Genomic DNA, 20,567 nt, shown 5'->3' with positions numbered 1-20,567 from the left:
ATATGTACGTATAAAAGATTATTGAACCTTTCTTTATGTCTTCGTCTTTGTACAACCTTTTTGGATGATCAATTAACTGATGTAGGGCTGAGATCTGGGCCGGAAATCGTACTATTTTCACGGACCAAAGCAGGCCTGTGAAGTTGGGTCGGTCTTCGAAACGGAAATGTAGTGGGTCGGGCCGACGCGTGAGTCGACTCGGTGAAATCGTTTGACTCGTCTGAGCCGACTCGTCAATGGGCTTGATATTCCAATAAATAAAACGAACTCGACGGAAGTCGTCAATGGGCGGGCGTCGCGAGCCCTAGCCGCTGCCAACATCGTCGGCGGAGCACTTCTCTACTGCTGCTGCAGGCCGCAACCTCCCTTGCCCGTGAGTGTTATTCTCTCCTCTCCTCACATCTCCTACACTCTCTTCGCTTCTCTCTCTTCTCCTCTCGCCTTCCCTTTTCTCTTGTTCTCTTGCCCTCTCCTCTCCTCCCCTCCCATCCCAAATTCCCAATGCTTTATCTCAAGGAAGCACCAACTTTACATGTTTTCTGGATGATGCACCAAACTTTATATGTTTCCACTCTCCATGCAATCTGTGGTAAATGTTTTTCATAGTGAGTAGAAAAGGGATATGTACTTCCTAACAATTTTTTGTCTATAAGAAGTTGTACATAAATCGCCTGTTTTCTGGATATTGATGGCAATTATTTTTCTGTTTAGCTTGATCATTAGGGAAGTTATAATCCTTCCGTTGTCTTCTTTTTACCATAGGAAGCCAAAGAGACGTTTTATTTGCCACCTCAAGTATCTACCTTCGAATAATTAGGTTTAAGCTTGCACAACTGGAGGAAGATGGCGGATGAAAGCTACTTGAGGACATGGGTCTCAGATAAGCTTATGTCTTTGATGGGTTACTCCAAGGGTGTAGTTGTTCAGTATGTCATTAGATTATGTAAGCATGAATTAGATGTTTTTTCTGTTAGACTTTTCCTTTTGTTTTGTCAAAAAGACAATGAACATATATTTCTTTTATGCATTGACAGCTAAAGAGTCACCCTCGCCTGCTGATCTTATGTGTAAACTCGTAGAGTTTGGGTTTTCTTCGTCAACAGAAACTCGCTCCTTTGCTGAAGAGATATATGCAAAAGTTCCACATAAGAAGACTGGTCCTAGCGTGAGTTCTCTTGAATTCTCATGTAACTCGAGCTTGGATTGTGCTTTCCTGCCACTTCTGCCATTGTTTTGTTTTGGATGGTGATTGTCAAAAGTAAATTTATATGGAAGATATGCACCTAAAGATTCATCTGGCTTTACGGGTGATATTGCTTCATAGTGCATGCAATGATATAAAGAAACTAGCTAAAGTGAATCAAAATTTGTTCTTGTTAAGAAGTTTTATCACAATGCAGTAGGAAAAAAGGACTAGTCTGTTTGCAAGTTCATCTTTCAGTAGGTGCTGGAAAGTGCTTATAGCTACTCAGAGTATGGACTCTTGAGCTTTATCTTTGTCAAAATTGATCAGCACAATGCGTTTAAGAGAGTAGAATATTTTGTTAATTATTTTATTTTTTTTTTGACAATGAGAAAATGGTGAACATTCCTGTGATTGTTTGATGATAGGGTAACTCAATACTTCCATTGTAAATATTGGTTTTGGGTTTAAGTTATTATGTGGTCTTTGAGGTAAGTATAAAATTTATATCTTTTAAAACTAATATATAGTAAATTATTATTGTGATGCTGGTTGATGAAGAGTAGTGAGTTGGATACATGGGTTGACAACATGGTTGTTGGGACATAAGGAAACATGAGCAGGTTTTAGTGCCGTGGCAGTCTGTAGTTGTCTTGTGCTCTCTGCTACAGGTATAAACATTTTTGTGGTCTGTTAGTTGGTCACTTTGTACATTATTAGTGTAGTGATGGATTAATTTCTTTTTTAAACATTTAAACATTTAAAGACTATTAAACAAAAGCTGATGTTGATGAGTATCGTGCTGGCAAGTATTTTTTGATCAAGCCTAGTAACCGGTTTCAGTATTTTTTGATCATTCCTTCTCTCATGATTTGTTCTGGTGATGGATGACAACTGTATGCTGTCCATTTAATGTCAGGGTTTACTCGACTATATTCTTTGTTGTCAATTTCATTGATGTTTATTTTTAGTTTTAGCAGTTCTTTGCAACTTTATTATTCAAACTGTAATGATTGCTAGCTCCTATAAGAATATGCACATTCTTTTAAAATTGATTAACGTTATTTTCATTCTATATACTTGCAGTGACAGAATAAGTTCTGTCTGTAAATTATAATTTCAATTGATTGCTTGTATGTATTTGTCTCAGAATTATCAGAAAGCTGAAAAGGAAGCAACTCAATTTGCAAAAAAACAGAGGAGCTACAAACTTCTGGATGCTGATGATGAGGACATAGACAGCCATGCACCAGCCAATCATGTAGATTCTCAGATGGAGAAAGTGGGTTCTCACCGAAAGCGCTTTAGAAAGAAGAGCCAGACCGATGATGCTGAAGATGATGAGGCATTATATTACTCTTTTTTTTCCACTTTATTTTTCATGTGGTAAGTTTCAGGTTGACGCCTCTTCTAATGGTTTCTTACTTTTGTTTTTGACTTAATGCTATACTGCAGGTTATTAGACAAGAAGGGAATGACCGACAGGTTCGAAGTCGTACATCAAAGGTAGATGAAGATGATGATGAGGTTGAGGTATGCTTTGAGGGAATTATTATCTTCTGAATTTTTTTGAATTTCTATGAATGATGGTGGCTCTATTTGATCAGATTATCACATGTTACCCAAGAATTCTAATTCAAAATAAATTAGTTAAAATGCTCTCAACATTTCCTTTTTGGAAAATATCCACAGTTCTACTTGGTTATACTAATGCAAGATGACTGAGACAAACTACTCTCATAGGAAACAACTACTTTGGTGTCTTGCAAATCACAATGAAGTATAATATATTTTTGGGATGATGAAAACTACTTGGGTTGGATACTTAGGATCGATCAGTACCATTTTGGTGGTATGTTTGACAAGTATCTTAACTTTGCAAATTTTTATATGTTTATCTTGAGATGTAGATAATTATGTTTTGTCATCATAGCATTATGCAGCATATTACCATTAGCATGGCCTGCATGCCGGTTGAAACATGGCAAAACTTGTCTTTCCCATAATGTATCGTGGTTGGTAGCTTGGCTATTGTTAGGCATGATCTGTGCCTGCAGAAACTTCAACCCATGCTAGTTGCTGGTAAGCTACCATGAAAAGAGACTTTCTTGTGCGGTGATCAATGTTAATAAATGTCATAATGCATTTCATGTGACAACAGAGAGGATTTTTTGTAGAGTTTGGTCATATGTTACCAAAATATATATTTTTAGAATAGTTATGAAACATAAAGAATTCTGGTGATAGATGTTTATATTAGAGAAGCAAGTAGTTATATTCTTGAAAGTGTAGGTCCGTTTGAAGTTTCATATATGTTGATGGAAAATGTGAAACGAGGAATAGTTTGTGTCATGTTAATATGGAACAAGATTATTGCAAGTGTTTCTTGGAGGATTTTAACTTACATAGTTGAAGGTGCCATATATTTTTCATGATCACTTAATCTTGAAACCCCTTGCAAATTTAATATTTTTAATTTGTTTCCGTAACATTGATGTTCTCCAAATTTAATATTTTTTAAAAATTAGTTTGTCCAAACACTGATAGTCTACTCTATTTTTTGCCAGCTTTTTTAAACTTAGATTATATCTTATTGCCCAAATTTAAGTCATCAACATGAACCGACTTCAAAGTTAAGGCTGAAAAGACTTTTGTTTTACAATGAATTGTGACGTTTGTGATCAATGATTAAACCTGCTCAAATATCAAGCACTTGATGGTAAACTGTTAACGTTGGCTGAAAGGTTATGCAAATAGCTTTGTGCTTTAGAGTAGACATTGTGACACACCAGTTACCACATTAAATGTGGGATTATTTGGCTGACACTGTTTAAGCTATTCTTTGGACTTGTAATTTTTTGTTAACTATATGTTTAGACTCTCATACGGACATCTGTTTGACTTGTTTATCCCTATACTAGATGGGTATCCAAGTTCTAGCGGCTATTATCACTATATTGTTCTGTCAATTATTGTATGCAGCATTATCTCTTCATGCAGAAAGAGTTGCCATGAATGTTTCTTAGCATGATCTTGTTCAATGTGATGCCATGAATTTAAAGTTTATTGCGGAATGCATCATTATGCAGTCAGAAGAAGAGAGAAGACGTGATCAAGAAGAAAGAGCACAATTGGAGAAGAATATCAGAGAAAGAGATGCAGCGGGGACTCGGAAGGTAAGGAAATTCACTGGGGTTTAGTTTTGCTACTTTCACCATGTTGCCAAAATACAATTTATATATGTGAATCAATATCTTTCTCAGATGATCTTTGTCTTGTGTGTTACTTCTGTATGTGCTTATGATATAACGTTGTGGATCATAACCTCATCATGAAATATTCAATGTTGTTAACCTTGTTACTTCTTGATACAAGAATTGTTTTATGATTGCTGGTTTTAAATGCTTAAAAAGGTGTAGTTATTAAAAGTTGTAGAATGGATGGAACTAAATGGCCTAAAATTTTCCTCATTGGTGATGAAGGTATATACTTCTTCATCCTTTTCAATTAATCTCTATAAATCAATTACGAAAGATGAGATCTAAGTGCTTGAAATATCATTTATATATTATCTTAGTTGTGAATCATTTACTCAATTAAGCCATAGTGTGTCTGTGGTTTTAATTTGGGTTTTTTTTTCTTAACTTTAATCTATTGAAATAAGTACACATAAAACTGATTTGTCTGAATTGGAAAATTTGTTTTCATAACTACTCAAATTTAGACCAATAATTTAATAATATGGTACCTAAGTTTATTTTATATCCTCCAATAACTATGTTATGTACCTGGAAGTTCTAGAGTTTCTATTTGTATTTTTTTTCATTGCTCTTAAAAAAACTGTGTTCATTTTTTCCTTGTTATCAAGTTCTTTTTTTTTCCTCCAACATGTGAAATGCTTGGTTTCATTTTAATATCTTTCTAATCTTTTTTTAAATCTTTTTTTGTCAACAGCTGACAGAGCCAAAGTTAACCAAGGAGGAGGAAGGTTAGTTCCCTTCATTGGTTACTCAAGTTGCTTTAAGGAAACTGTATTACATCTAATTTTTATTTTTTTCTACAGAGGATCAGATTCGGAGGTTCAAGGCTCTGGAGGATGATGATACTTCAGAATTAAGGTTCTTATTCTTGCACTTATATTTGTTTTGCATTGGTCTTCTATGGCTGAATTATATTTTGCATTTGTCTGTCAGTTTTGTTTTGTCAAATTATTGGTAGATTTTGTTCATTGAGTCCCTACCACCCGCAGCAGTAGCTTATTCAAAAGGGGGCAAAAAAGAGAGAAAAACCACTCATTATATAAATAGGATAAAGGATCTATTAAGAAATAGGAGAAAGTGGAGATCTATTAAGAAATTGGAGAAAGTGGATTTATTAGCCGACACCCTTAAGTTATCGATAAGGAAGGTACCCCGATTGATTATACTTAATGTGACTTTGAAAAACCTATCATAAGTATTTCACAATGAAAAAGCGGATAGACAACCGGAACAAAGACGATTTGAGTTCTGACCTACCCACCCTACCATTCCTTTTTTGCGGGACACCTCCTCTCACTGTTACAGGGTCATTGATCGCTGAAACAAGGGCCAAGAAGCTTTATTGATATAAAGGCTCTATTCATTAACATCATATCGTTCTTCTGGATTCGTGCAGAAATAGGACCGTCCCTAAAGGTCTCCGCTGGACCACTCTGTCAACAGTTCTACCACATGCATATCTGTCTTACTACAAGAGGCTTCCCTATTAGCTCCTATCTCGGTCCATCTCTCGCTGCGCATTGAAGCACTTCACCCTCTAATGTGGTCTGCGCTTTTTCCTGAATCTCCGGGGAGATATACAATAATGAAGGAGCGTGCACAACTTTACGTGCGGATAGATGAAAGAAGGCAGGCTCAACCATAGGGTCCAAGGGGAGAAGAGAACAGGGTGGTTGTGGTATATGGAAGTAATTTTTAGTTATAAATATAGAGAATTAGGTGAAAAACTTGTATATAATGTTGTGGAAAGTCCTAGCTATGAGTTAAATTAAAAGCGGTTATAGTTAACCACATTGGAAGGGAGGCTCTTCTATACTCCTTTGCGCACTGATGCCAAGATCCAAAAGAAATGCATCAGTAGATCCACAAATATGTGAGGTTGAGTTTGTTTTGAAGGTATCTTTAACATTATTCGAATCTACCCCTTAAACTTAACAAAAAGGAAGTTCAAATAGACAAATAATTACATTTCACATTTTTGCTTTTAACAAATTTCTCAACTTTTCATATATCTGAAACTAAATAATCTCCATATTAGTCTCTGATGTCTGCTTTTCTTATACCAGGAAAGTTTCAAGGCAGGTATATTTGCAGAAAAGAAGGGACCAGAAGCTTGTGGAACTACGGTATGTTTGATAACGTTCATATTTTTTATTGGATTTGATTTGCTCAACACTTTTGCTTTTTCATGTTTACGTGTTATCTGATTGATACTCTGAATCTGTTTGGTATGCTGTTACTGCAGGGATGAAATTATTGACCATGATTATATTTTTGAGGGTGTAAAGTTGACTGAAGCAGAAGAACGTGAACTCAGGTATGTGCAGTTTATGGCTTTTTTCTCATGCTAGAGGATATAATTCATGTTAATTTTTCTACTGATCATATTGCCCTTTTCTCCATTGTTTTTGTTGTTCTTATTTGAACCGTAATTATGAAGAATCCTATGTGCATAAATGTAATAAAAATACAATTTTGCAACTGTTACTGAGCATGGTTGGCATGTGAAGTTTATAACTTCTGGAGTTTGGGATAATATTTTTCCAATATTAGCTGCATAATTGACAGTATATAGAAAATCTTTCGAGTCCTTATATTAATATATGGCGAGTTAACGAATACAAGCTTCAAAGTACAAGGACCAGATGTTTCTAAAATTGTGGATGCAATTTATCTTTAAATGGGAATCACTTGTCACATCTAATGGCTGCTAAATTTATAGGTAAAATCTTTACACTTGTTTTTAATGCAATAGATTAGGTTAGAGATCCCATAGATAAGTTTACCATTCAACTGTTTCTTATCGTAGAAGTGTTTTTATGCACTTGCAGTATGAGGAACCTTGGATCACCGAAATTAACAATGCAAACAACAAGCAGATGTTGATTATAAATTCTCTTCAGAATTAAGAAATGTAGACTTCTATCATCTTGTTATACAATAAGAAGATTATGTTATTATTTTCTTCCTTTTAAACAAAATATTGAAGTAAATGCACATGATAATTATACCCTTAAAGGAAATAACTGACCCTTTGTCAGTGTAATCAAAGGCGCTAGGCACCAAGGTGCCAAAATGTCCAAGACGCTAGGTGCTCACCTGAGCATAAGGAGGCGCTCTCGAATATTTTATTTTAAAAATTATAAATCATGATTGATAAAAATAAACTAAAACAAAAATAACACATCAAAGTTGCATTCATTTAAAGTACTAATGACAAATACTAACAGATACTAAATCCACATGTATTAATAAAAATATTAACATGGAAGGAGAAGGAGGATGAAAGGAGCATGCTGGGGGATGAGAGGAGTGTGGTTGGATGGCTGTCGGTGGATACCCAATTTTTTTGGGAGTGTTGGTTGGGTGACTTGTCGCTGGGAGTCTGGGTTCCTGTTAAGCTAGGTGGTTGGGAAAGAGGGATGATAGGGGGCTATAGTCCAGGAACAGGAGCAGGGAGGGCTGCGATGAAGAGGCAGGGAGAGGGAGGAAAAGGTAGTGTGTGGGGGAGGTTGGTGTCGGGGAAGGGAGGGAGGAGGAATCAGGGAAGGAGGGGGGGATGGGCTGCGATGAATTTTTTTTTTTTTTTGGGGGGGGGGGGGGGGGGGGGGAGAGAGAGAGAGAGAGAGAGAGAGAGAGAGGGAGGAGGAGGAGGAGGGAAGAGAAGGGAGAGGGAGGGTGGTATCGGGGAAGGGGGGCTGCGAGGAGGCTGGGGTGGGTGGGGGGCTGCGATGAATGGGGAAGAGGGAGGAGAAGGGAGTGTGCGATGGAGGAGGAGGAAGTTGATGAGGAGAAAGAGAGAGATATCTGGAGGGGAAGAAGCCATTGCCACTGTTTGCCAAGGAAAATGCTGCAGCGACAAGAGCTTGCTGCTGGTGGAGGAACACGTCGCCGCTGCTGTTGCTATTCGCCGATGGTGATGAAGTCAACCGCTGTGCACCAAGGATACGCTGTAGTTGTTGGGGAGAAAGAGACTGCGTCTAGGGCATGGGTGCGTGCTTGCGCCGGGGGGGCCCGGGGCGGTTGGGGGGGGGGGGGAGGGTGGGTGGTTGGTCGAGACAAAAATATGTTGGATAGCATAATAGTTCAAAAGGCATCAAATGAATAAGTACGAAATGCCACTTTCAGAGTAGAGTTGCCACCATCATTATGAAGAGAGTGGGAAATTATGTTTTCACTAGTTATCCAAATTAGTGCAATTATCTTAAGTTCAGTTGATATCTGTCGACACATTAGGACTTGCTATTGAAAATTTACTTATAACTCTACTTAGTATGGACATTCATTAGCTTTGTAATTTTGCATTGTAATGTCTGCCAAGTGCACAATTGTCATATGGTTGGTTGAAGATTTGTTGGTTTTTTGTTAAGATTTTGTTCAAGATGCTGATCTTTTAAGCATGAAATGGGAGATATTTTTGACAGAGGGGGCAATTTAAATCTTAAGAACCTCCCTTGGCAGGTCCCTTGCAGTGCTTTTTGAGTAGGTTTTGGAGAAAGTCCATCAATTTATGAATAATTGTATGCTGTCATCTGTCAAATGCTTAGAGAGGCATTTTTATATAGGTCCTCCGGTTAGCCTCTGGGATTTGTCTTTCTAGTGGCTATTGTAGTTCTCAATCATCATGAATCACAGGCCCTTTAGCAAGTGCTTATTCTGAACTCAATTGCTTCGAAAAATTTACTTGTAAATCTGATTTATTGATGCATTCTATTTTTCTTCTAGGTACAAAAAGAAAATTTATGAACTTGCATCAGAGCACTTAGAGGATGTGGATAACATCAATGAGGTAATGCTACCGACTACGAGCAACTGCTAGTATGCATTTTGTGTCTTTTCTTCCAAAATTTTAAAGTTCACATTTCTGTTCTTTTTCTGAGTCCCTTTCACCACGTGCAAGTACACTTCTTTTTTGAAAAAAACAATGTATATAAATTAAGCTTTTCTCAGTTTACTCGGGTGGTAATGATTTCATATCCTTTCTTGGTGTTGCTTCTATGCAACATGAATAACACACATTGGCAGCACTATTACTTGATGCTTCTATAACCCAAGTTTTTGTTATACTTGCTAAGCTTATCTTTGTTTTCAATTGATTTTTGACCAGTGACAAAAATTTCCCTTCAATCTTATTAACATTTAACAGTTACAAATGAGTATGAGAAACATATGTTTGAATTTATCTTGTCAAAATTTACTTGTCCTTTGGTTTGTACCCAACTATTTTTAAACAACAATTGATTCTTATTTTTTTGGGTTGTGAATTTTGCTTTGTTTCCCAGTTAATATTTGGTGCATTTTTTGTCAGGATATTATTTGGTATTATTTTATTATGTATGTTGTAGTAAATGATTTTAATTTCATATCCGGGTGCCGGGTGGTACGTGCCGGTCCGACAGCCTCTCGGCAGGTGGACTGCCCGCTACCGGGTGATACCAAATTTTTATCGATAATTTAAAGGTGGCAGAGAGGGAGGCGAGTCGTGAAAGGAATAATTTTTATCGGTTCCTCCCCGAGATTCCCGATCGGAATGGCCTCTTTAATTTGCTTCGTTCTAGCTGATAACATAGTTTGGTTGATTTGGCTTTGGATGTGGGTGGTTTCCTGGGAAGCTGGTTCTTGGAGCTGCACTCATGGCGAAGAGGCGGAAGCTGTAGGTTCAGATCTTTTGTGGGAAAAGAAACTTCTTTTGATTTGAAGTGGTAGCAAGGATAGGGAAGTTTGGGAGTCAAGAAGAGGGAGGAGGAGACGTGATGTACAGGTCTCCTTTGGTGCGGCCGTCGAAAGATCTCAACCTTCCTTACCCGCTCGTCGGTTTGTTCAGTGGACAACGAACAACGGAAGCCGAATCCGATCTTTGCCACCACCAGCAGCAGCAGATGAGCACTGGCCTCCTCCGGTATCGGTCATCCCCGAGCTCGCTGCTCGGCGAAGTTTGTGAGGACTTCCTCCTCGTTAGAGCCTCCAGCCTCTAGAATGAGACCATGTTTGCCCGGTTCTTAGTGTCAGATCTCTGCGACAAGACCCAGGACGGTCCCTCCGTTGGCGCCGCCACCACCAGCGGCCAGAGCAGCCCTCACTTTCCACCCCTGCAACTACCACCACCGCCTTCTGCACAGGAGGTCAAAGAACAACAAAGCAGATCTGCACCTGCGCGAAGGAATCATGCAGCCACAGCGAGTCAAAGCGCTGTGCAGATCCACGATGGATTTCACAAAATGCGATGCCAAACATTTCCTCTTTTTTTTTTTTCCTTCAGCAATGGCGTAGATAATGTGTGAACTATCTCCTGGGAAATCAATCAGATGTATCACCATCATGGGATCATTGACGATGGAGGTGGCACAACTCAAGCACAGAAACTTCGGCAGCTCCTCTAATCTCATCAAGCATGCCTTGGCGTATCGCTCGGTATGCCGGTATGATACGAGATTAAAAACCTTAGTTATAGTTAGGTTACATAGAATGGTTCTAGTGCATGAGTCTACCATCAATATGAGGTCCCAGGAGGATCAATGAGCACAACTTTACATTTCCAAGCAAAGAAGTTGTTTCATGACTCGATATTAGAAGACTTGGGCAATCTTATACTTTGGCTCTGCCAATGACACAGTGATTTTACCTAACTGCAGAAAATTGAAGTGATGGGATATAATTCGAGAAGTAAAGAGTCATTTATTCTTAGTTGTTTCGTTTCTTGGGTTTGGAAATGAATTAGGTTGGATCTATCTATTATCAGAATTCATTTTCTGTGATCCAATATCCATAGTCACGAGAACAATCACTTATAAAGATAAAGCAGCAGACATTGACCTTTCATAGATCCTTCATTGGTGTGAGCCACGTGCATCGAGTTTGTTCTTAGAAATCCACAAATTGGACTTGCAGCCTTAAATATTTATTGTGCAAAAATTAGATGGAAAAATTTTATTGGAAGATCCAAGATTATGAACTTTTGCTTGCAGTTATCTAGGTGTGTTTATGTAATCCTCCTGTTTTCTTGACTACTATTAGATCTATAAAGCAATTTTTGAGATGCAAATGTTTTGTGCTTTATTTTTAAGTTGTGGTCATAATTTAGTTTTCCACTATTGTTATGCTTTTGCTTGTCCTTTTGGCTGTGCTCCTCATTATTTCATCAGATGGTATTGTCAAAAGATTTCTTGCCTCTCCATGAATCTGTTAAAAATTGTATTTATTTAATTACTGATCCCATGTAACTGTATTTTCATGTAGTTAAATTGGCCTTTGTAATTATGATTGGTGGTACATCAGTCTTTCTCAGCACCCGATGACTTCGGGTATCCATACTTAGGTTCAGGGAGGTAAATATGTACATAAGTTGGGTTTGGGTATTTGGTTTCCAGTCTGATTAGGGTAAAATTTGCTGGTACCATTTTGATAGGCTGTTGAAAACGGTGTTGGGCAGGTATTTAGAACCTTTGATGTAAGTTTTTAACTTGTACTGGAATTTAATCATTTTAATTGAGTGATCATGTCGATTTTAAAATCACAAATGCACTATAAAATAATACATTGATCACTCAGTATACAATATTCATGGGCATGGTTATTTTGATTCATTACCTTGGTGAGACTGTAACTTGATCTGGAGCCTTGATTTGCTATGATTCTTTGAGGTTGAAATTCTAGTCTCTTAGATTATCTAAGTCTGAAATCAAGTAGTACAAGTAAATGCTGCCATTGAGTCTATATGAGTTCATTTATATGTGATCCTCAACCATCAGTATCTAGTGAAAGCATTAAGATCCCTAGCATCCTTTATTCAAGCTTTTTGTTATCTATAGTCATAAAATTAAACACCATGGTATACCAAGGTTATTGATCATACTTTGCCACTACGACTGGGCGAATATATGTTGGTTCAGCTTATAATGCTCATTTTCTGAAGTAAATTCGTTTCTGCAACTATTTTAGATCTCTACTAACTGTGCCGGTACCATTTCTTATAGTTGTTTGCCAATATTATTGCAGTATAGAATGCCTGAGGCATATGACCAAGAAGGTGGTGTAAATCAAGAGAGAAGATTTGCGGCAGCTATGCTGCGATACAGGTAAAACAGTTTACTGCATAGATGTCATCATCATTTTATAGTTGATGGTCATCGTATTCTTGATTCATTTCTGACCTTGTTGTTGTCGTGGTGGTGGACTAATTTTTTTGTATTCTGTTCATCCAAATCTGCAAATTTTTTCTACTTTTTGTCCTTTCTAGGGATGCTGGTGCTGGAGACAAGATGGACCCCTTTGCTGAACAGGAAGAATGGGAAAACTATCAAAGTGGTATGACTAGTTCGTTAGGGTATATCTTCTCTTTGTCCTCTTTTGTTATATTGATGTTAATATGCTTCTGACACAGGGAAGGCAAATTTAAAGTATGGTTCGAAGGACAAAAAGCAAGCTTCAGCTGACTATCAGTATGTTTTAATTTTAATTTTTATTGTTTTTTTTACGATTTGGAAATGCTAATGAGCAATTGGCTTAATATACTGACATTCTGAACCAAGGTTTGTAATTTCGTACCGTACCGAAGTTTCGAGCTCAGTTCGGTATGGCACGGTATAAGTATACCGGGCGGTACATTTCGGTATACCGCTCGGTATATATATATATATATAAAAAATGATGGCTCTGCCCGTGTGAGGAGGGAAAGGGCAACGTCGCTCGGTTTCCCTGCGCAAAAAAAAGAAAGGGAAAGGCAACGTCGCCTTGGTTTCCCTGCGCAAAAAAAAAAAGAAAAGGGAAAGGCGACGTCGCTCGGTTTCCCCGCGCAAAAAGAAAAAGAGGAAAAGGCGACATTGCCTCGGCGACGTTGCTCGGTTTCCTTGTGCGAAAAAAAACGAAAGGCGTCGCCTCGGTCGGTTTTTTCTGCTGGGGAGAAGAAATCGCTTCTCCCTGCGATGTCGCCGAGGCTTCGTCGCCGCGTCGGATCTCCAGGTTTTTGTTTTTCTTCTCCCTCTTCTTTTTTCTCCATCACCGACCAATTTAGGAACGGAAACAGTCGCAATCGATGCTTCCGTCGTGTAGCGGACGGTCCGTGTACCGGTCTGCTGATGGACCGGTATGTACCACCCGTACTGGACGGTATTATTCGAAATTAAAATCCTTGTTCTGAACTGATGTATAATATAAACTGTTATTGTTATTTCTTGTGTTGATTGTTTTGCTTCTGTTTTCTGACTAGGTATGTCTTTGAAGATGGTGTTGACTTCATCAAGGAGTCCATTATGGATGGTGTCAATGTATGCGACTAAAAATCACATTGCTTATATAACTATACGAAGGTGCCACCTTGCTTCTAATTCCAAACATTCCTTTTTTGAGCAGTATAAAGATGAGATGCCTTCTGAGGATCCTGATGATTCAATTGCAAAAACTGCGTTGCATAAACTTCAAGTATGCTTTTTTCTTTGATAGGATTCATTTTGGAGGTGGCGGGTTAAGTTTCTAATAGTGTTTTTTATATCAAATGGTTCTATGAAGTTCTTTGACCATGATTCTTATACTTTGACACAATATTCAATATTTGATTATTTCATCCTTTCTATCAGGAAGAGAGAAAGACTTTGCCAATCTATCCATACCGGGAACAACTGCTTCAGGCAGTTCAAGATCATCAGGTTAGTAATTTTGTTAACATGAATTAATTGTATATTATTTGATTTGCACCATTTCTGGAGGCTGCATGCCGAATTGAGGTGCTCGAGGAAAGTATGAATTGTAGGATAAACTTTTATCTGCTTTATTTTAAGAAAATACATAAATATAATATTGTGGTTGTGCATGAATTTGTATAACTAACTTTGATTTTCTTCTTTATAAGGAAATTATCTACAATCTACATCTTTATTTTCTTGTGCTTTGTTTGCCCAATTATAACATACTTATAATAAATTTGTTTTTTCAATAATTTTTTAAATTATTTTTGTTTTAAAAAAAATCAAGGAGAAATAATAATAAGTTAGCATAAGAGTCGTCTCTAAAGAAGCCAAAGTCTCTCCATATAATCTGGGAGCTGCATTGAACATGTGAGACAACAAAATCATCGACCAAATTAAGGCTTATTTTTAGTGCTAGTTTGTGAGAGAAGGAAAAATTTCCTAGTTTGCATTCATTTTCTTTTCTTTTGTGTTGCCAATTTATTTACTCCTCTCTCATTTTGATTGGGAACCAGTTAGAGCACATGGAATTTACCGCATTGTTTCTTCCCAGCTAATATGTATACATATGCATTATGTTTTTTTTTCGAATAGTGGATCATTTTCATTATATACTCTTAATGGCATTTTTTTTCTGTTGAATAGGTTCTTGTCATTGTTGGAGAAACAGGTTCTGGTAAAACGACTCAAATACCCCAATATTTACATGAGGCTGGATATACAAAACGGGGACAGGTAGATGTTTCTGTGTGAAGTTACTCATGCTACACGTATGGTCTTTAAGCCAAATTATGTTTGCAGTTTTTTTTCTCTATTGCTTAGTTTGTGTGTGTGTGTGTGAGTGCGTGCGTGCGTGTGTGTGTGTGTGCGTGCATGCGTGCAGTCCTAATATTATTCAAGTATCCATCATTTTTGTTGATTATCTTTGTTAATATGGAATGCAGTTTTTTTTCAGAGAGGACAATTTTCTTTTACTGTTTTATAAGTTCTTAACCGATGTCAATATTTAGCTCATAGTGACATGTAAACCAACTTTTAGTAAGAAATTAAAATTTCATGTAAATGCTCATTCTTGTCCAAAATGTTTAATTTAGAGATGCGATCTGACTAATCATTCTGTAATATAAATGAATTGAATTTTTTCAGCTTCAATCATGGTCTGGCTTTTCTAGTTATCAGGAAACTATACCATATGAGGCTTTTGTAAGTCTAGGGTTTTGGTCATGCTTCCACTCCCACAGCAGCATGCATCCTGGCTTCAAATGCTGCTCTGTTTCTAGGAAGGAAGGCGCTAGAGTGGAGGCTGCTGGAGATGAACATTTAATGCCAATTGTTTTTGGTGCCAAAGATAGATTTTGTGCTCTGGTTGCCTCCTTTATTTTCTCAATGCTTCTGGTTCACCCCCATGTGCTGACTTTTGACTTTTGGCATGGCATTGTACTTTGGCACATGCCATTCTGGCAGCTGGCTGGCACATGATGTGCCGCAAAATGAAAAGCCTTGGTTATAACATAGGATTGTTTTAAATCTTTTGTGTTGGTGACATTTTATAACCTTTTTGCCTCGTTTTAGGTTGGTTGCACTCAGCCACGCCGTGTTGCAGCCATGAGTGTGGCTGCAAGGGTTTCCCAGGAGATGGGAGTCAAACTTGGTCATGAGGTCTGTCTTGTCACACATCTCTGCTATAGTTAAAACTGTCTTTATTTACTCTCCAGTTGTGATCTGATCAGGTGCTCTTTGATTCTTATTGTTAATTGATCTATTTTACAGGTTGGTTATTCTATTCGTTTTGAAGATTGCACATCAGAGAAAACTATAATGAAATATATGACTGACGGGATGTTGCTTCGGGAATTTCTTAGTGAACCTGACTTAGCTAGTTACAGGTATTTTATGAATGCTCCATCCAAGTTTTTGTTGCTTTTCTTTCATAAATGTAAATGTTTTTTTATCTTTTCATGTCAAATGCAGTGTTATCATGGTGGACGAGGCGCATGAGAGAACATTGTCAACAGACATTTTGTTTGGTTTGGTAAAGGTAAGCTGCCTGTCAGAAATGTAACATGTTTTTGGGTGTTTTATTTTTGGATTGTTTATTAAATATGGTTGCTACTTGTTTTCTCACAGGATATATCTCGCTTCCGGAAAGATCTTAAGTTGCTTATATCAAGTGCAACACTTGATGCTGAGAAGTTCAGTGATTATTTTGACTCGGCCCCAATTTTCAAAATACCTGGGAGGCGATATCCTGTTGAGATTCACTTCACAACAGCACCAGAAGCAGACTATATTGATGCTGCCATTGTCACAGTTCTTCAGATACATGTGACACAACCACCTGGAGATATTCTTGTATTTCTCACAGGCCAGGAGGAAATCGAAACAATTGATGAGATTCTTAAGCATAGGACAAGGGGTTTGGGTACAAAGATAGCAGAACTAATAATATGCCCAATCTATGCGAATCTTCCAACTGAGCTTCAAGCAAAAATATTTGAACCTACTCCAGAAGGTGCTCGTAAGGTTGTGTTGGCTACTAATATAGCAGAAACATCACTCACAATTGATGGGATAAAGTATGTTGTTGATCCAGGCTTTTGTAAGATAAAGTCCTTTAATCCACGAACTGGTATGGAATCATTGTTAGTGAATCCAATCTCAAAAGCATCAGCAATGCAAAGGGCTGGGCGGTCTGGACGTACTGGGCCTGGAAAGTGTTTTCGTCTTTATACTGCATATAATTTTCAGAATGATCTTGATGATAATGCTGTACCAGAAATACAGAGAACCAACCTTGCAAATGTCGTCCTTACACTGAAAAGTCTGGGTATCAATGACTTGGTTAATTTTGATTTTATGGATCCTCCCCCCTCAGAGGCATTACTAAAGGCTCTTGAACAACTTTATGCTCTTAATGCATTAAACAGCCGTGGTGAATTGACCAAGACTGGAAGAAGGATGGCAGAGTTTCCACTAGACCCTATGCTCTCCAAAATGATAGTGGCTTCAGAAAAATACAAGTGCTCCGAGGAGGTTATATCCATCTCCTCAATGTTGTCTGTTGGTAATTCAATTTTCTATCGTCCAAAAGATAAACAAGTGCATGCAGATAATGCGAGGATGAATTTTCACACTGGGAATGTTGGGGATCACATTGCTTTGCTAAATGTATATCGCATAATCCTTTCTAAAATAGCTGACAACAACAATTATTAATTTATGATTCTAGTGATAAAGCGTACTTGATTTTATTATTTCAGGTGTACAATTCGTGGAAGGAAACTAACTACTCTACTCAGTGGTGCTATGAAAATTATATTCAGGTAATAAAATCATCTGTATGTTTTTCTGAGTCATGAGCATTCCCATGTCTTCTTGTTTTTAAGAATCTTCTCTTTGATAACTATGCTAAAATCTCTACTGGTGGACTTGATATACTTGATCTCAAATATTTCATTTATTTTCTAGATATATATATGCTGTGAAAGTATACTGTATCAGGATTCCATTAGTTTGCAATATTGTTATATGAACAAGACTTTGTAAGTTGCATATGACACAAGGCTGAAGTAGAATGGCAATGAATAATCAAGCAACTGTAGTAATATAGACCTGTGTTTTTGTAAACATGCTTTATTCTACTTAAATTAATAGTGGAGTGCCTTGTAGAACCAGTGTACCTGGTAATCCGCAGTTGCTGAAATAGTTTTTACTCAGAAATTATCATCTAAACAGATAACCAGCATGATTGGTGCTCTGCTCGGACCAAGATTGCACCTTGCCTCTCTTGTTGTGATTGCTTAATTTGGTTGAAATGTCATGAACCAGGAATTCCTTGAAGTCTACTTGTTGGTGTAGGTAAAAAAATCATATATTACAATTTTATGTCAACTTCTCTCAAATAATCGATTCTTTTACTAGTATTCACTAATTTGACCAAATTGATTTAGTTACTTACACTATATGTTTGGAACTGTTATTATCTCTAGCAATCTTTTCTTCAGTCACTACAGATGAGTTTCTACTGATATGTACCTCTTCACAGGTTCGCAGCATGAAACGGGCAAGAGATATCAGAGATCAGTTGGAGGGCCTCTTGGAAAGGGTTGAGATAGAGCCAACTTCAAATTTGAGCGACCTGGATGCAGTAAAAAAGGCAATTACATCAGGTTTGGGAATGTGGCATGTTTGTCTTGGTGCCTGTGATATTATCTATTTATTGATATCTTTATGACCTAATCTTTGTTCCTTTCAGGTTTTTTCCATCATTCAGCAAAGCTGCAAAAAACTGGGGCTTACAAAACTGTGAAAAATCCTCAAACAGTGTACATTCATCCGAGTTCTGGTCTAGCTGAGGCAAGTTTCTTGTGTAATTTTTGAGCCCTGCATTTGTTGGCAACTATGCCGGGTAAAAATAGCTAAAATATTTGAATTCATTCATAACTTTGGCGGTTATCACAATTTTTTGGTGTGTAATGAAGAAATTTAGTTCCATTACGAAATTTTAGATTCTTTTGAATATTGGTCATCTGAATTTTTAATTTCTTTTTAATATTAATAATCATGATAGGTAGCTAAAATGTCTAATATGCTCCTAAAGACATGTGTCAATTTATTAAAAGAACTCATCTTTTATGGCGGATATTGTCTGATCTTTCTTGTTTCCCTTTTTTATTTTAGGTGCTACCACGGTGGGTCATATACCATGAACTTGTCCTTACCACAAAAGAATACATGAGACAGGTAGCACTTGTTTCCTGTCCCAGTTTGTTGGCATACAAATCCTTTGGCGAAAGCAAATGGTATCAATTTATATATTGTTGTTAATGCAGGTTATAGAATTGAAACCAGAGTGGCTGATTGAAATAGCACCTCATTTTTACCAAATGAAGGATGTTGAGGATGGTAGCAATACATTTTTTGTCTTCTCCTGAGCTTATGTATTTATATGCTGTTTCACTATATATTCCTCGGTAAATTGCTGAATCATGATTCATTGCAGCAGCTGCCACAAAGAAATTGCCTCGAGGGAAAGGAAGGGCTGCGGACTAAATAATCATAGTTGAGTGGCGCATCATTCAACCAAAAGGGGAACTCAAACTTCTTTTTCGGATGGTTTTCCTGCTAGTTTGTTTGGTTCGCTGTCACATATGTTGCAAGAGAACAATAGTTGATGCTTCCATCTTATAGAGGCGATAATTCAGCCTCCGATTTATGGATGTATACTTGTGTGTTGTACATAGTGATACAAAAGTCATACTTTGAACAGTTATCACTACGATAAACTGCTCATCGAGTGATCAGGCTGTTTTAGAGCTCTTGCATCGTTTGCACTGGATTGATCTATAGTTGCAGCCTGTGGAAGTTAAAAAGACCTACGGGATGCAGAGAGGCAGGTGATTACTTGATTGGTCTAGATATGCTTTACGCAGCCTCTTTTAAACAATGTTCATCTGTACAATGATTCGAAAACCCTCATTTATGTGATAGTTTACTTAAATCCACTGATTATTATTAGTATTTGATTTTGAAGGATGTATGAATCTTGGTTGTAATACTGATTGCAGAAATTTCAGTGTCTCAGTTTATGCGACAATTGAACTCTTTTAACATTGAACTTTTGCTGCTCATTATATATATATATATATATATATATATATATATATATATATATATATAATGCCACGATCCTCCTTTCATAGAATCCCTTGTTGTATTCCATAAACTCGTTTTTCTGTAAGTCTCGCTTTTCTATAAGGAATACTTTCCATCCAACTATGTATTCGCAGTAGGAAGAGATGTGATGGGATTGACATAACATCTTATCTGCTGTGTGTCTTCATGTTCTTCTCAAACTTCCTTTTTGGTTAGGCTTACTGTTCCTCGTGCATTCCTATCTCTCTCTCTCTCTCTCTCTCTCTCTCTCTCTCTCTCATACACACAACACCTGATCTGTTGCTGTGTAATACTTCCATTATCCATGTGATGTGCAGGGCTTGATGGTGGCTGGCTTCTGCCGAATGGAGTTATTGATGACTCACTGTGATTTATTGTGATTCAACACAAGCGTTGACATAACTTAAGCTTGTTTAATAATTTTTGTTGGTCTAACTTATCGAATGACAGACGCTAACCTTAGATTTTTCTTCTTGATAAATGAATCAATCTTTTTTGCTCGAGCTCCATCATATACTATCAACCCAAGACAAATTAAAATCCTAATGGAACAGAAGGAACTGTGCCGAGCCAAGAACAACTTCAAGCCGCACGATGCTTTCTACCACATTATCTCAAACGGAATTTTACCATAACATTCCTCTAATTTAGAACTCAATTTAATTTCAAACCGCTGTTTTATGTTATGATTACTTAATTAGAACTGGAGGCTCATTTGCAATTCTCAAAGGGCATAATGATTAGATATAGAACATCTTGATGTAGCCT

General features: G+C 37.4%; 1 protein-coding gene across 7 annotated transcripts; it reads left to right on the top strand.

Annotated features, from left to right (window-relative positions):
* Positions 1-219: 219 nt before the first annotated feature.
* Positions 220-19,719, top strand: LOC103982912 (pre-mRNA-splicing factor ATP-dependent RNA helicase DEAH1). Of its 7 annotated transcripts, XR_010509283.1 has the most exons (29): positions 220-373; positions 763-943; positions 1,035-1,165; positions 2,334-2,528; positions 2,639-2,716; positions 4,273-4,359; positions 5,138-5,171; positions 5,247-5,301; positions 6,510-6,569; positions 6,689-6,760; positions 9,169-9,232; positions 12,439-12,518; positions 12,680-12,747; positions 12,824-12,881; positions 13,649-13,706; positions 13,792-13,860; positions 14,016-14,084; positions 14,769-14,858; positions 15,696-15,782; positions 15,894-16,009; positions 16,095-16,161; positions 16,251-17,156; positions 17,233-17,291; positions 17,384-17,446; positions 18,169-18,292; positions 18,379-18,479; positions 18,804-18,866; positions 18,956-19,028; positions 19,126-19,719. XR_010509283.1 is itself a non-coding variant. In XM_009399995.3 (28 exons), the coding sequence occupies exons 2-28, from the start codon at positions 844-846 to the stop codon at positions 19,173-19,175; spliced, it is 3,018 nt and encodes a 1,005-aa protein (XP_009398270.2). In that variant the 5' UTR covers positions 220-373; positions 763-843; the 3' UTR covers positions 19,176-19,719. The 7 variants fall into 7 exon arrangements, 6 of the variants coding, with proteins under 6 accessions (XP_009398270.2, XP_018680903.2, XP_009398268.2 ...); XM_009399995.3 differs by lacking the exon at positions 17,233-17,291; XM_018825358.2 differs by having other exon boundaries at positions 221-373; positions 16,251-17,291; positions 19,129-19,719.
* The last annotated feature ends 848 nt before the right edge of the window (positions 19,720-20,567 follow it).

This window comes from Musa acuminata, chromosome BXJ1-4 (assembly GCF_036884655.1).
Source record: "Musa acuminata AAA Group cultivar baxijiao chromosome BXJ1-4, Cavendish_Baxijiao_AAA, whole genome shotgun sequence".
Taxonomy (NCBI): Eukaryota; Viridiplantae; Streptophyta; class Magnoliopsida; order Zingiberales; family Musaceae; genus Musa; species Musa acuminata.
The sequence above is the reverse complement of the archived record's forward strand: the minus strand, read 5'-3'. Positions and strand labels throughout refer to the sequence as shown.